Here is a 13,702-nt window from a genome sequence, read left to right on the forward strand (position 1 = left end):
TGTTGATGATGATGATGATGATGATGATGATGATGACGACGACGACGATGATGATGATGATGATGATGATGATGATGATGATGATGATGATGATGATGATGATGATGATGATGATGATGATGATGATGATGATGATGATGATGATGATGATGATGATGATGATGATGATGATGATGATGATGATAATGATGATGATGATGATGAATGCGATAGACTAAATTTGTTAAAGAAAAATCTTCTATTTCCTGTCGAATTTGGTCAAGTATTTTTCAAGGAAGGGCAATTGTCTATTTTAGCTACTTCCTGCTTGAAACCATGTGCTAACAATGAACAAGTAATCAAACAATAGGCAGCAAGTAACAACACGTGTTGATGTATTCACGGAACCAAAGTATCACATCTGTTGAAGCGTGTATGTAAAGATAATGTTGTATTTGATTGGAAAAATATTTGAAAAGTTTGCTGTATATAAATTGTATATCGCTTAGCGTAATTAATTCACATGTCTTACTTGTAAAATGTTACAATATAGATTAATGCACATAAGCAGAAATGTCCAAACGTTATAGAGACTGCACGTGTTAAAAAGTAATGGTCGCTCAACTAGAATAATACGACTGACGATATTTTACCAATAATTTGTTTTGAGGATGAACTTTTAAAACGAATTCACAGGGCATTTGGTTCTTGTGTTTTGAACCTTCCATGGTGTGATGACAAAAGTAACATTGACTGGCTCCCTTCGATACTGATCAGGAAGGATTCAGGCATAATACGGCTGTTCTAAACGTTCATGTATGAGTTATTGTGTAAATTAAAAAAACACTCATCGCGTATAAAGTCTATATTGTTGCTTCCGCAACAGTATACCGAACCTATCACAACTGTGCATAGAACGTTGAATAATCGTTTTGGCCATCAATCAGCAAAACAATATAAAGTTTGATAATGTAAATAACATTTTGTTGTTTTAAGCAGAAACAGTTCAATGTAACGGTTTTATAATAACTACGATAAATATGTTTAATTATTTTACTGTGTTTATGCATCCGAAACCTACAGAAACACAAAGAACCGGTAGGCATATACAGATTGTCATGTATGTTATTACGTCTATCTATCCGAGGTGAACTCTAGAGGACTAGATGACGCCTTTAATATCAATACCGCTTGCTTCAAAGCTTTGCTACTTACATGAGTGTTATATGTAAGGACTATGAACGCACCGCTTGTTTTGATCTTACTCGGTCCTTGACATTGAAATAATATTGGTTATTTAAGAAGATTTGGTAAGAAAACTGATATTAGATCATTAAAAAGTTTATTGATTTGATTCTATGAAAAACACAAATCATACGTTTAATTAAAATTCAACAGCATAAGCACTCATACAGTTCGCAAATTTGGGCAGTTAAATTTGTTAATAAGCATTTGATGCTAATCCCTACATATATTTTCAATAAACATTTGCAAATATGGTTGTGCATGCACTTTGAGCAAACTAAACACCTGCCGAACGAACAAACCGTTTTAAACAATCTGATATGGGTTCGATTTAATAAAAGCCAAGGGCAATGTTTTTTTTTCTTTTTTACTTTCTTATGTTCATTCTGCAGCTCAGTTCACTGATAATGGAAAACTTTCATGCACTAAATGTATCACAAAATAAAACACAAACGGATAGCACTGTTTGTTTCAAGCGTAAATTTAACGAATTCAGTATTTGAAGTATTCTTTGAGAGGCAAATTTAACTTACATTAAATTCCCTTTTGGTAGTATGCATTTGGTTGAATTAAAAAGTCCGTGCATTGTTTAAGATATAAATTAATGAATACCGTAGTTTCACCTACATGTATTTCGTGTTTAAGAGTGCATCAAATAATGATTACTTTCTTACGCGATTTGGTATAATTTAATATAAACGGAGCATAGTATGTTTGTGTCGATCTAAATAACAATCATCAACAGCTCTCGGGTTTAAAGAAACTATATGGTTTAAACTTTACAAATCATTATTTTTTTCTGCAGATTAAAATTACATTAAAACAGTTTGACACAGTTCAAATCTGGGTTGAAGAAATTTACAGCTGCAACAGCTATTAAAAAAGCAAACCAAGCCATGATACTATGTATTTAAACTGCGCAGTATAAAAACTACTGTATTGCGAAGTTGTCGCAAATCAGTTGACTGTATGTAGATCGTGCGATCAACACGTCTATCGCAATGTGGACTGTTCGAATTATCGTGACTGTCTTTGCTTTTTATGAAGTCGTTGTTTCAGGTAAGTACTTTGTTGTTAAAATAATGCATTCATTAAAATATCGCTATAATGTTTTGGTTGGTATTGCTGCATGGACTTAAGAACAGCTCACAGAAACTTCACTACATAAAACAACAAAGGTACGAGAGGTCATTGTCATAATTCACGTTTATCTCGTTATTGTAAGGCGTTTTAATGTTGACGTTTTGATACGTAAGTTATTTTTATTCAAATTTAAATGTAATAAATGAAGAGACATATAAATAAGTGGACAATAAAGCTTTAATAATTACAATAATTATAGAGTATCTCCTGTGTCAATGGCTGGTAATTTATGTTTTCTAAGCCTTGATAACTACACGTATTTGTTAAACACTCATCAATATAGGTAATAACGTCTATAAATCAAAATATAGAATATAATTAAAAATATGCTAATGGTCATGTAACCAGAATGTTCTCTTACCAACGCTTGTTATTTATGTTTATTAGCATCGTATTTAATAAACAAATTTCCACAATAATTAATACGAAACACTGAGAAAAACCAGTTACTTATATTATGTACATTTCATTGGTTCATGTTTTTTAAAACTGAATACTTAAGGTTCATGGGGGGGATAAAATTCATTAAAACTTCGCTTTGTTTTTTCTTCATTGAATGTGGTACAATATGGTCAAACTATATATCATTTTAAAGCTAAAGACGGATAGAATAACATAAACACATTTTTGACAGTCAATATTTGTGTGCTTTATTCATATTTTGGTTTAAAACCAATACATTTTTACACTAATTTACAAAATCTCAATCTAAAGTTAGGGAGGATATGCACTACCTTAAGTTGAATAAATACAAATCTATATACATATACAAGGTCAAGTTAGCAACATTTCACAGAAAATTATTGTCATAAAACAACAAATGAGTTTTTATTCAACTGCCTTTTTGGATAAATATCCTAAACAAAGTTCTAAAAATAACTTAAACGTAACTACTTTTTAAAAATCCAGGTATGGTGGATAATAAGAGTCACAATTCTATTTCAAAGGCTTAACAATTTTGTTATTTACCTCTCAACCAAATTGCAAATTTTAAACCATCTCAAATCGAAATAGATTGCAGACGACATATAAAATTGTAAAGGAATATAAAGAAATTGGCAAAACGATTGATTTTATATTTCGATTCCTTCTCCCCATTTTGAAAGCGTGGCCATCGCTGTGATCCGTAGAAAAACGTGCAACACAAATCGGTCGAAACCACGTGCAGTGGTGAGAAAACCGGGTATGTGTATACACATACCTTAGAAAACACATACTTAGTTTGACAGTTGGGTGGCAACTAGTAAAACAACTATTAACATTAATCAGCAAGAGATCGCACTAAATAATAGAAATGACCACGTAGAGATATCATCACTTACCTTATTACAAACATTTTCCAGCTGAAAATTGTCCCCCACACGTCTTTTTTAGTTTATTTGTATTGTTTTTCTGGAGCCGAAGTGCATCTCACAGAATATCCATCCAACTTCCGTTGTTTTCACTTTCGTTATTAAAAACTCCATTTAAAATAATTATGTCTACTTTAAGATTGTTAAAGCGATGTATTATTATATATTATCGATAGAATAGTATACCGTGATGAATTGAACAGAGTTACGTATCGATCTTTCTATCAGTCTGTAAGCGTACTATTTTATGCGCAATAATATATGTCGTGTGATTCGACAACGATTGTAAACATTGGTGAAATGCTTCTTACATAGTTATTCTTTTGAGTGTTTATGAGGTCTGATCGTGCAGTTTGCAAACATCAACGGAAAGATTACAATCCAATGCATTTGTCATCGTCAACCGTTTGGAATGTCAATTAGGCGATGAGTGAGTTTTTAGCATGTTTCTTTCTATTTTATTAATTTAAAAATGGCTGCCCCCATGGTGATGAAATGACACGTGTTAGAGTTTTGATATTTCTAGATATGTAAACTTTTTTTACTATTTAAGCGTAACTTGCCCTCAAGTCAATGTCGATATTATTCACTAGTTATATAATTTTCACCGAAATACGTGGAATAAACATGATTCAGATTTTTGAAAATAATGTATATTTTAGTGTTAAAATCGCTTTGTATTTTGATTGATTTTGTGGATGTTATGATACGTTGATGTACAAAATTGGTAGCAGTTTGAAGGAAAAACATCCTTAAAAGCATATATGTATACATTTTCCACGTGGCACTCTTCCTTTAGTCAAATTTGAGTTCAATGCTAGGGGTCCCACATTTTTCAAAATGAAGCCTCTACATGAACCTTAATAACTGGTCAACGGTAAGTCGAGTGTTGATCAATTGCAGTTGAAGGCATTCAGTTTTCAATTATTGAAAAAAAAAATTAACACTGTTACTTAAGAAAATTTAAAAGAAACACTTGCGATTTTACTTTTTTTGTGCGGAACAGTTAACAATGAAAGTTTAAAAAGCATATTTTCTGTGGCAAGTCTTTTTCGCTTAATTTAACGTTTTCGATGATTCAACAATATTTTGGCAGTTAAAATACAATAGCAAATTAGTGTGTACCAATTAAATATTTTTAAATGGTGTTTCAGTGTTCTATTTTTGAACTGTTAATAAAGGCCAAATATTCGACCCAAGTTCAGTTTTTTTTAATCGCGCGTATACATTTTTCTACAAAAGATAGCTTGAAGAAATTATTTTGACTAATTAACAAAACAATGAATGGCGAAACAAAAAAGGAAGGATTTACAATGTAGACTCAAGCCGTATATTTAAGTTCAGTAGGTCATTTGGTGACGTTTAATGAGTAAGCAGTTCGGAATATATGTAGTATTTAAATAACCTAATAGTATACTTTCGGAGACTTTACTTTTTTTGAACCTTTAACTAGTGCAGACATCTTCGGAGTAGATAAACATGGGTGTATTCTATAATTAATGCAAATATTAACTTTCATAATTCTTTGGAAGGTATTCACATTTCTTTAAATTAAGCCTAATTAATTACTGAGTGTATCATTTGTTCGGATTTCATATGACTTAATATAAATCAGATATTTTTCCCACATTCAAAATTATATCTAAATGGTGTCTGTTTGTATTTAAAGCAATACTATATTGTTCAAATGCGATACCCCAAATTTATAGATTGATTATTTATGATGATTCAATGAACACTTTTATAAAACACAAAATATATATTTCGCCTTTATATATGAATTTATTTAAGAAGTAAGATTAACGAACGTCGTTTGTTGCACGTTATATTAGCGCGATTTAAATTTCATTACACTTATGATTCTTATTTCTTATCATTATTTCGCTACTTTATAATAATATTAATGCACTAATGAGAATTATGACAGCAACTTATTATACTGAATAGGAACTATGAAATTCTCACCTTTTTAAATTACTTATAACTATAAAAAAAATGTCATTTGTGTTATAAAACATCATTTTTTCCAATTTTAGAGAATCAAACCCCATTACATGTTTTTATTGATATAAGGATTGACTCAGATGCAGATAGGAAAAGCCAATAATGCCGACAGTTTTGGTGTTTAAGTAATTTGTGTGTGACTTATTGCTATTTGACATACGTTGTTGATAATGAAAGTTTGAAAAATGCGTCAGAAAAGTACATGATAGTGTAACATTGTTGCAAGTTGATGTTCTGTGTTTACATATATCGATATAATTCAATGCGCTCATTACACTTGACATAAGTATAAAACGTGAGATGTATTATGTCCATAGCTTATTGTTTTCATAAAAGAATGAAGCCTTCCAGTTTTGTTTCCATACTGTGAATTATTTGAATTATTTTTTTTGTTTATTTTAAATGTTTGTCAATAGTGGTATATGTTAAGCGAAAATATACATCTTTCGTATTTCTTTTATAATTGCGATTTAATGCACACATATTGCACGAAGAACCTGTTCTATGCATAAAAGCATAATACTAGGTATGTGCTCGATTAACTGTTTGAATGACTTCGGCACACTGTGGATTGTAAACAAGTAAGCACTTCAACAGTCATCTGCTCATTTGGAACAACCGCTAGCTAGGACTTTTAAAACCCTCCTGTTTCACTTTAGCATGTGTACTTGTAGCCACCTTACATCCGAAAGTTTACACTAGCATTAGAGTGAAATCATTAAAATTGTAAGTTATGGATTGTTACAACGTTTGCTACTGTTATTGACCTGGCAATAATTTTACGTAATTTAATTTTGCTCTTTTACATCGTAACGTTGAATTAAATGCCAAGGTATTGATGCAGCCTTAGCAATTATAAAGGTTTTGTAGGGTAATCAGGTATAGTGTGTGGCTCTCAATAAATCGTTTTACTCTGATTTGGGTTGTGAGCATTTAAATTAATCCCAATGTATTGTTAAATGAGTAGAAGCATTTTCTCGAAATTACAAACATATCACTTGCCATGTACAATATACGCGGGTAATTTGGTACTCAAATGCTAAACCACAAAAAAACGCTTGTTTGAATTGGCATGTCGTTAACACACTGTCGTTATCTAACAAAAGAGCTGTAATATATAATGCATTGCTACACAACACACATGACCACGATTTGTAACTGAACATTATTAAACTGTTATAAAACGTGCACAATCGGAAATATAAAGACATATCTCTAATTCACATGCGTTACATTGCTTTATGTTTTTAAATATCGTAAGTTTTATATTCTTTATTAATATATTTGCTAAAATCGTGTACTTACTACTACCTCATTAGTAGTTTTGAATATTTAAAATTTGTTTTATGCCACAGCGGTTTATGTGCATACAATTTAAGCGCAATACAATGGTTGGTGCATGGCATATTGAAACTTAATCAAAGTACTGACAGTACTGGTGTGACGATGCTTTTGAGAGGATGGATATAAAAGCATCAAGTTAAGTTTATCTACATCACCACAATCACCACAATTGTGTATGTTGGTACGAAAAAATTTTGGTATAAAAAGTTTGCGAAAAAAAATTTGGGTACGAAAACAAATTTTGGTACGTAAAAAAAAATTTGGGAACAAATAAATTGGGACCGAAAAAAATTTGGGTACGAAAAAAAATTTGGGGATCCAAAAAAAATGGGTACGAAAAAAAATTGGGTACAAAAAAAAATTGAATACAAAAAATTTTAGGTACGGAAAAAAAATTGGGGGAACGGGAAAGTAGTACCTTTGGGGAGCTTTATCCACAATCGCACATTTTCGGCCCTTTCCGTCAAACATCAGATAAGTTCCTCGAAGGCAATAGTATATATACACATTTCGGAAGCGGTAATGCGGTCCTACCTACGCGCGTCAAAATGTAAGCGAAATATGTACACAAGTCTGTCAGGAATGTTTGAATTAACGAAGAAAATCGTGTATTGATATAAGTTTTTCGAAGAAATGTGCAGAAAATATATTAAACAAGAGCTGTGTTTGTGAAACACAATGCTCCCTGCTGCGCAGCTTTGAAGCCATATATTTTACCTTTGACCTTGAAGGATGACCTTGACCTTTCACCACTCAAAATTTGCAGCTCCATGAGATACGCATGCATGCCGAATATGGAGTTGCTATCTTCAATATTGCAAAATTTGACTTTTGACCTGGACCTTGAAGGATGACCTTGACCTTTCACCAATCAATTTGTGCAGCTCCATGAGATACGCATGCATGCCAAATATGGAGTTGCTATCTTCAATATTGCAAAATTTGACCTTGACCTTGAAGGATCTTGACCTTTCACCACCCAAAATGTGCAGCTCCATGAGATATGCATGAATGCCAAATATCAAGTTGCTATCTTCAATATTGCAAAATTTGACCTTTGACCTTGACCTTTCACCACTCAAAATGTGCAGCTTCATGAGATACACATGCATGCCAAATATCAAATTACTATCTTCAATATTGCACAATTTAACCTTTGACCTTTGACCTTGAAGGATGACCTTGACCTTAACATTTTACCACTCAAAAAATGCAGCTCCATGAGATACACATGCATGCCAAATATCAAGTTTCTATCTTCAATATTGCAAAAATTATGGGCAATGTTAAAGTTTTCGGACGGACTGAAGGACTGACGGACGGACATACTGATGAAAAGACAGACGGACAGTTCAAAAACTATATGCCAACCTTCAGAGGCCTAAAAAAATTATGGCGAAAGTTAAAGTTTTCGGACGGACGGACAGATGCAATATAATTGACCTTTGACCTTGAAGGATGACCTTAACCTGTAACCTTTCAAAATGTGCAGCTCCATGAGATACACATGCATGCACAATATCAAGTTGCTATCTTCAATATTGAAAAAGTTATGGCCGATGTTAAAGTTTTCGGACGGACGAAAATACGACATATATTTGACATTAGACCTTGAAGAATGACGTTGACCTTCACCTTTCACCACTCAAAATGTTAAGCTCCATGAGATGCACATGCATGCCAAATATCAAGTTGCTATCTTCAGTATTGAAACAGTTATGGCCAATGTTAAAGTTTTCGGAAAGATGGACAGACGCTTTATATTTGAAATTTGACCTTGAAGGATGACCTTCACCTTTCACAACTGAAAATGTGCAGCTCCATGAGATGCTCATGTATGCCAAATATCAAGTTGCTATGTTCAATATTGAAAAAGTTATGGCCATTAAAGTTTTCGGACGGACGGACGGACTGACACACTGACTGACTGACGGACAGTTCAACTGCTATAGGCAACCCTACCGGGGGCAATAAAAGCAATAGCGATATTTTTCTCAGCCACATAATTGTTAATAGTATGATATCACAAAATGAAAGTGAAAGAAGAACTGTCAAAAATGACAACCTGTCAACGTGTTGTTTTTGCTGGCATGAGAGGGCGATTACACTCAATGTGTTCACATTTTTACCATAGGCTTTGCCAATGACCTTTATAGTATGGGTAGCTTTGATATTATTTATTGCTATCATGTAACTGCATGATTGTGTATATGTTTACAATACACAAAGCATAATTAATGATATAAATATACTGATTGAGCTTATAATAATCTGAGAACTATAGCCAGTTATATTAAGGACTTAAAATACAATTTTTTGTCCTGATTTCATGAAGAAATGACCATGCATGTCCTACATTTCAAAATCAAGGCCCTGGTCTGACACATTGGTTACATTACCGTTAAACTGTTACCACTGATTTTTCTTGTTTTACAACAGTCACTGATCAGTTATGGCCTCTGGGTAATGACCAATTTTTGCTTACTTGTCACACCCTTAAAACTTTCCACACTTCTATAATAGCAAATCTGGATTTAGGTGATCTTCAATGGTACATTTGAACTTTAGCTCTGTTACAAGAGTGCTGGTTAAGTCAAGTCACATATTTAAATCTAAGCCATGTCAAAATCAAAGTGTCAAAGACAAATGAAAGATGCGTTCATTAATTATTGTCCAGTTGTTTGCTACTGCTGTGAGTTTTTATATAATATAACTGATGGACATCATGTGAGAGAAAATTCGCATTATCATTGTATATCAGGTTTAGCAGCCTTTAAGATAACTAAGTTGGCTGGTTTTCAATGTCGCTTCTGGGGATCAAACCCGTAGGGCTTTTAGGAAGATTCTGAAATTGTTCGATCCCTCGAGAGCAACCAAACCAAAAATTAAGTCAAATATTGTCGACTCGGTTTTTTGAGTCGGTTCATACGAGACAATGGAGCTTGATTGGTCATTGTCGGCTCTGGTACTACTTACATGTACCCCGGGTACTCTTAAGTAAACTTACATGTACCCCGGGTACCATTAAGTATACTTACATGTACCCCATGTACGGTCAATATACGTAATTGTACTCGGTCCATATTAGACTGTACCGAGTTGTATTTGCGATCAAAATTCGATGTCGTTAAACGTGCAACCGATTATCTTAAACACACTTCTCTTCAAAAAACACTGCATCAACATGCTTTTTGAGTATGTGTTCCGATAATATAGAGGCCATTTTACAGACAATTGACATAAATGTGTATATATAATTAATACAAAAAAAAAATTGTCGACAACGACTGATTTAGGGTTAAATTTCCCGGGTACATTTTAGTATATTTACCGTACCCGGGATACATGTAAGTAAACTTAAGAGTACCCGGGGCACATGTACGTAGTACCCGAGCCGACCAGTAACAATCGAGCGATAATGGAAGGTGTAACATCTCTCACGCCCCCTAGCATCGCCTTTAGCAGTATTCAATTCTCAACAGGTAAGTGCTGGAGTCATTGATCCTGAGGAACAAAATAAAAGATTAATGTTCGAAATAAATAATTTGATTAATGACAATCTATTATTTGAGCCAGGTCACAGGAAAAGCGCAGTCCAATCAGTATCCAATTAAATTATTTGTTATTGTCAGAAAACCGCTTTTAAGCAAACAGCTTTCAAGCGACTGCAGGCTGATCTAGATCCAAACTGTCCACAATCGTCTAAATGTCTCTTTTACTGTGACACTGTTCATTTAACTTTAAAATGATAAAAAGTACTAACATAGAAGAAAGAGTACAAACCAGTAAAGAGTTTGAAATCAATGTTGAATTTCAGGACAGGTTGGTGATCTGCAAATCCTCGATGAAATGTTAATATCGGGTATCATAGTCATTCAATAAGTCGCAAAATGCTCGAATACAATTTATAAAGCAAAATGTGAATTAAATTGAAAACTAAAAATACCAGTAAGCCAGTTTTGCCGTGTCAAGCTGTTACGATCTAGAAAGTCCTTCATTCACATCGAGTATATATCCTTCGAATTCCATCTATTGTTGTCATAAGCGGAGATTTAGTGAATAAATAATTCATATATCCTAAATGACAGTTTCTAAATAGCGAAACAAGCCAATTTATGCTGTAAGAAAGTTTTGACACGAGACTCTCATGGGGCGGCCATTGTTGAATGTTGAAACACGAACGACAACTCTGCAAGGCGAATGTAGAATATATTTTTCAACAGAAGTGGGATATTGTTGTTAAGTTTTTTACTGTACCGCTGCTTTATAATATAAAAAAAGCCCCAGATGAATTTTTGACACTTGAAGGTCTTTACAGAGGGGATTTCGGTACATGATCGTGCTTGTGCAAATATGCACTATGAATTCATACTGGGAAACCCAATTATAATGTTTATATTTTAGTTTTCACGATCAAACTTGGATAAAAACAATGTTTCATCAGTGATTTTAGTGTATTTTGCAATATTCTATATTAATATCTGCAGTATTTTGAGAAGTAATTAATATTTAGGGGGATTTCTGGGGGTTTCGGTGGATATCTGGGGATTTCTGGGGATTTTGGTAATTACGGGGATTTCGGTATTTCTACGACCCGAGCATTATCTCAATCGGACTGGCTCGGTCTTTTACATAGGTCGCCAGGTTGTGAAGATTTTTTTGATGGTATCATACCTTAGACGATGCTGAAACAGCATCGTCAAAAATGCGCTTTCTGCGAGGACTGAGAGTATTCTGCCGCTTTAAGAAGGTCCGGCTAAAACACCTTTGTACTGTCGTGTGAAAACCATGGTCTTATTAAAAAATGAAAATATTTAAAGCATTCACGCTTAAAGCGCGTAATTAAAACAGTCATGAGTGTAATGTTAATGACCTTATTCCACTACGAAAACAAGCCCACGATTCGCTACGATTTATCACATTTATTGAATCGGGAAGATTCGTGACAGTCTACAATTCAGTTACGACACTGGTACGATTGAGTTACGACGAATCATGGGGTTCGGTTGAAGTATTGCGAATAGGGTCGCGACTTCACTACGATGTGTAAGAATCTACTGCGACTGTACTACGAACGATGCAGATCGGTCACGACTAAGCTAGGACCTCACCGAACGCACTCATGAATTAGGCGCCAATATCTATTGATATTGATTCTAACACGGCATGCGACTTGTTTTTTATAGACAAAGTAGGAAATCAAATGTGGGTTATTCTGCATTAGATTATGGGCGGAGCTTAATGTTTCGAAAATAGTTCCAAATAAATAAAGAAAATATTGAACTAAAATGCACGTGCTAAATCCCGTTCTAAAAGAAATGTAATAAATTTAGCATGTATATAAATGTAATGAAACAAAAAATGGTATATTTGGTGATAAGTCGCATAACCACTCCTGCAAAGAATGTTATTTGTTAAGAAGCGTAATTAAGAAAACATTTATAGCATGTCAGCTTTTCAGAAGCATTAATAAACGTGACGTCATTTAGTTTCTACGATTGTTGTTCTCAATAAAAGTGATGTCATTTGCAAAATATTTATGAATGAAAACGACGTCATATGTTTGTACAATTCAATGACGTCACTAAATAGTGAACTTTGTACTAAGAAGGGCGGAGTATTGAAAAATATAGTTCACGTCCAAAAGCTTGAACCAAATCAATTAGAATCGTGTTAGAATCGAAATACTTTTTTTCTATGATGGTTTGTTGTCGAATAACCCACAGTAAGGAAAATAGATGCGTGTTATCAAATCACTCGTGCTCCGCACTCGTGATTTAATTCCTATGCATCTATACTCCTTACTGTGGGTTATTCGACAACAAACCATGATAGAAAAATATTTTTTCTTAATCATTCTTTACACAATCGTAACTAAATCGCGAGAATCTTAGCGGGCTCGCAACTCACTCGGGGTGAACTCGTGAGAGTCTTGACAAAGTCGTAGCTGATTCGAAGACCGATCACGTGATCACCGATTTCCCGATTGAGTTACGAATTACCAACGATTCCATTACGACGCCCAAGAACGCACTACGACGCTGTTACGAGTCAACTGCGATTTAATTCAGTCTTGGAGGTCTTTGCCAAATTTTAAACACGTTTAAAATCTGGCCACGATTTTTCGAGAGCTCAAGAGTTGCAGGAATCACTTACGACCGGACCACCACTAGCTAGGAATAAGTTAAGACCGTCGCCGATTGAGCTACGAATGTCCCCGACCTCAAAAAATTGGAAATCGGGACAAATCGTGGGGAATCGGGTCGTAGTGGAATACCCCTATAACACGAGTAAATAAAGAAAATGTTGCAAAATTAAATATTTTAATAAATATATGTACGTGTGTGATTCATCAAAACCCTAAATAATAATGGACCTGTGTGCATATATCATCAGTTTATGATGATTGATAGATTAGCAAATGTTCACGCATACAAATGTGATGCTACAAAACGGCATGCTATTACAAATCAAATGAACTTTTCTAAAAACACTAAAATATTATTCGAAAAAAGACGAACGTTTTTAATTATTACATATTATTATATATCTTAATGTATCGCATGTCTAATACCGAGCAATATAACGAATGTATGACTGCATATTTATACGCAGTCATTGCATTTTTCTAAAAC

General features: G+C 33.8%; 1 protein-coding gene across 2 annotated transcripts in view; it reads left to right on the forward strand.

The window, feature by feature from the left end:
• Positions 1-2,169: 2,169 nt before the first annotated feature.
• The window catches only part of LOC127836330 (low-density lipoprotein receptor-related protein 5-like), a 29,157-nt gene continuing 17,624 nt past the window's right edge, over positions 2,170-13,702 (forward strand). For both annotated transcript variants that reach the window (XM_052362909.1, XM_052362910.1), the window contains exon 1: positions 2,170-2,283. In XM_052362909.1, coding sequence (XP_052218869.1) covers positions 2,226-2,283 — 58 coding nt within the window. In that variant the 5' untranslated portion in view covers positions 2,170-2,225. The remainder of the gene's footprint in view (positions 2,284-13,702) is intronic.

Source organism: Dreissena polymorpha, chromosome 6 (assembly GCF_020536995.1).
Source record: "Dreissena polymorpha isolate Duluth1 chromosome 6, UMN_Dpol_1.0, whole genome shotgun sequence".
NCBI lineage: Eukaryota > Metazoa > Mollusca > Bivalvia > Myida > Dreissenidae > Dreissena > Dreissena polymorpha.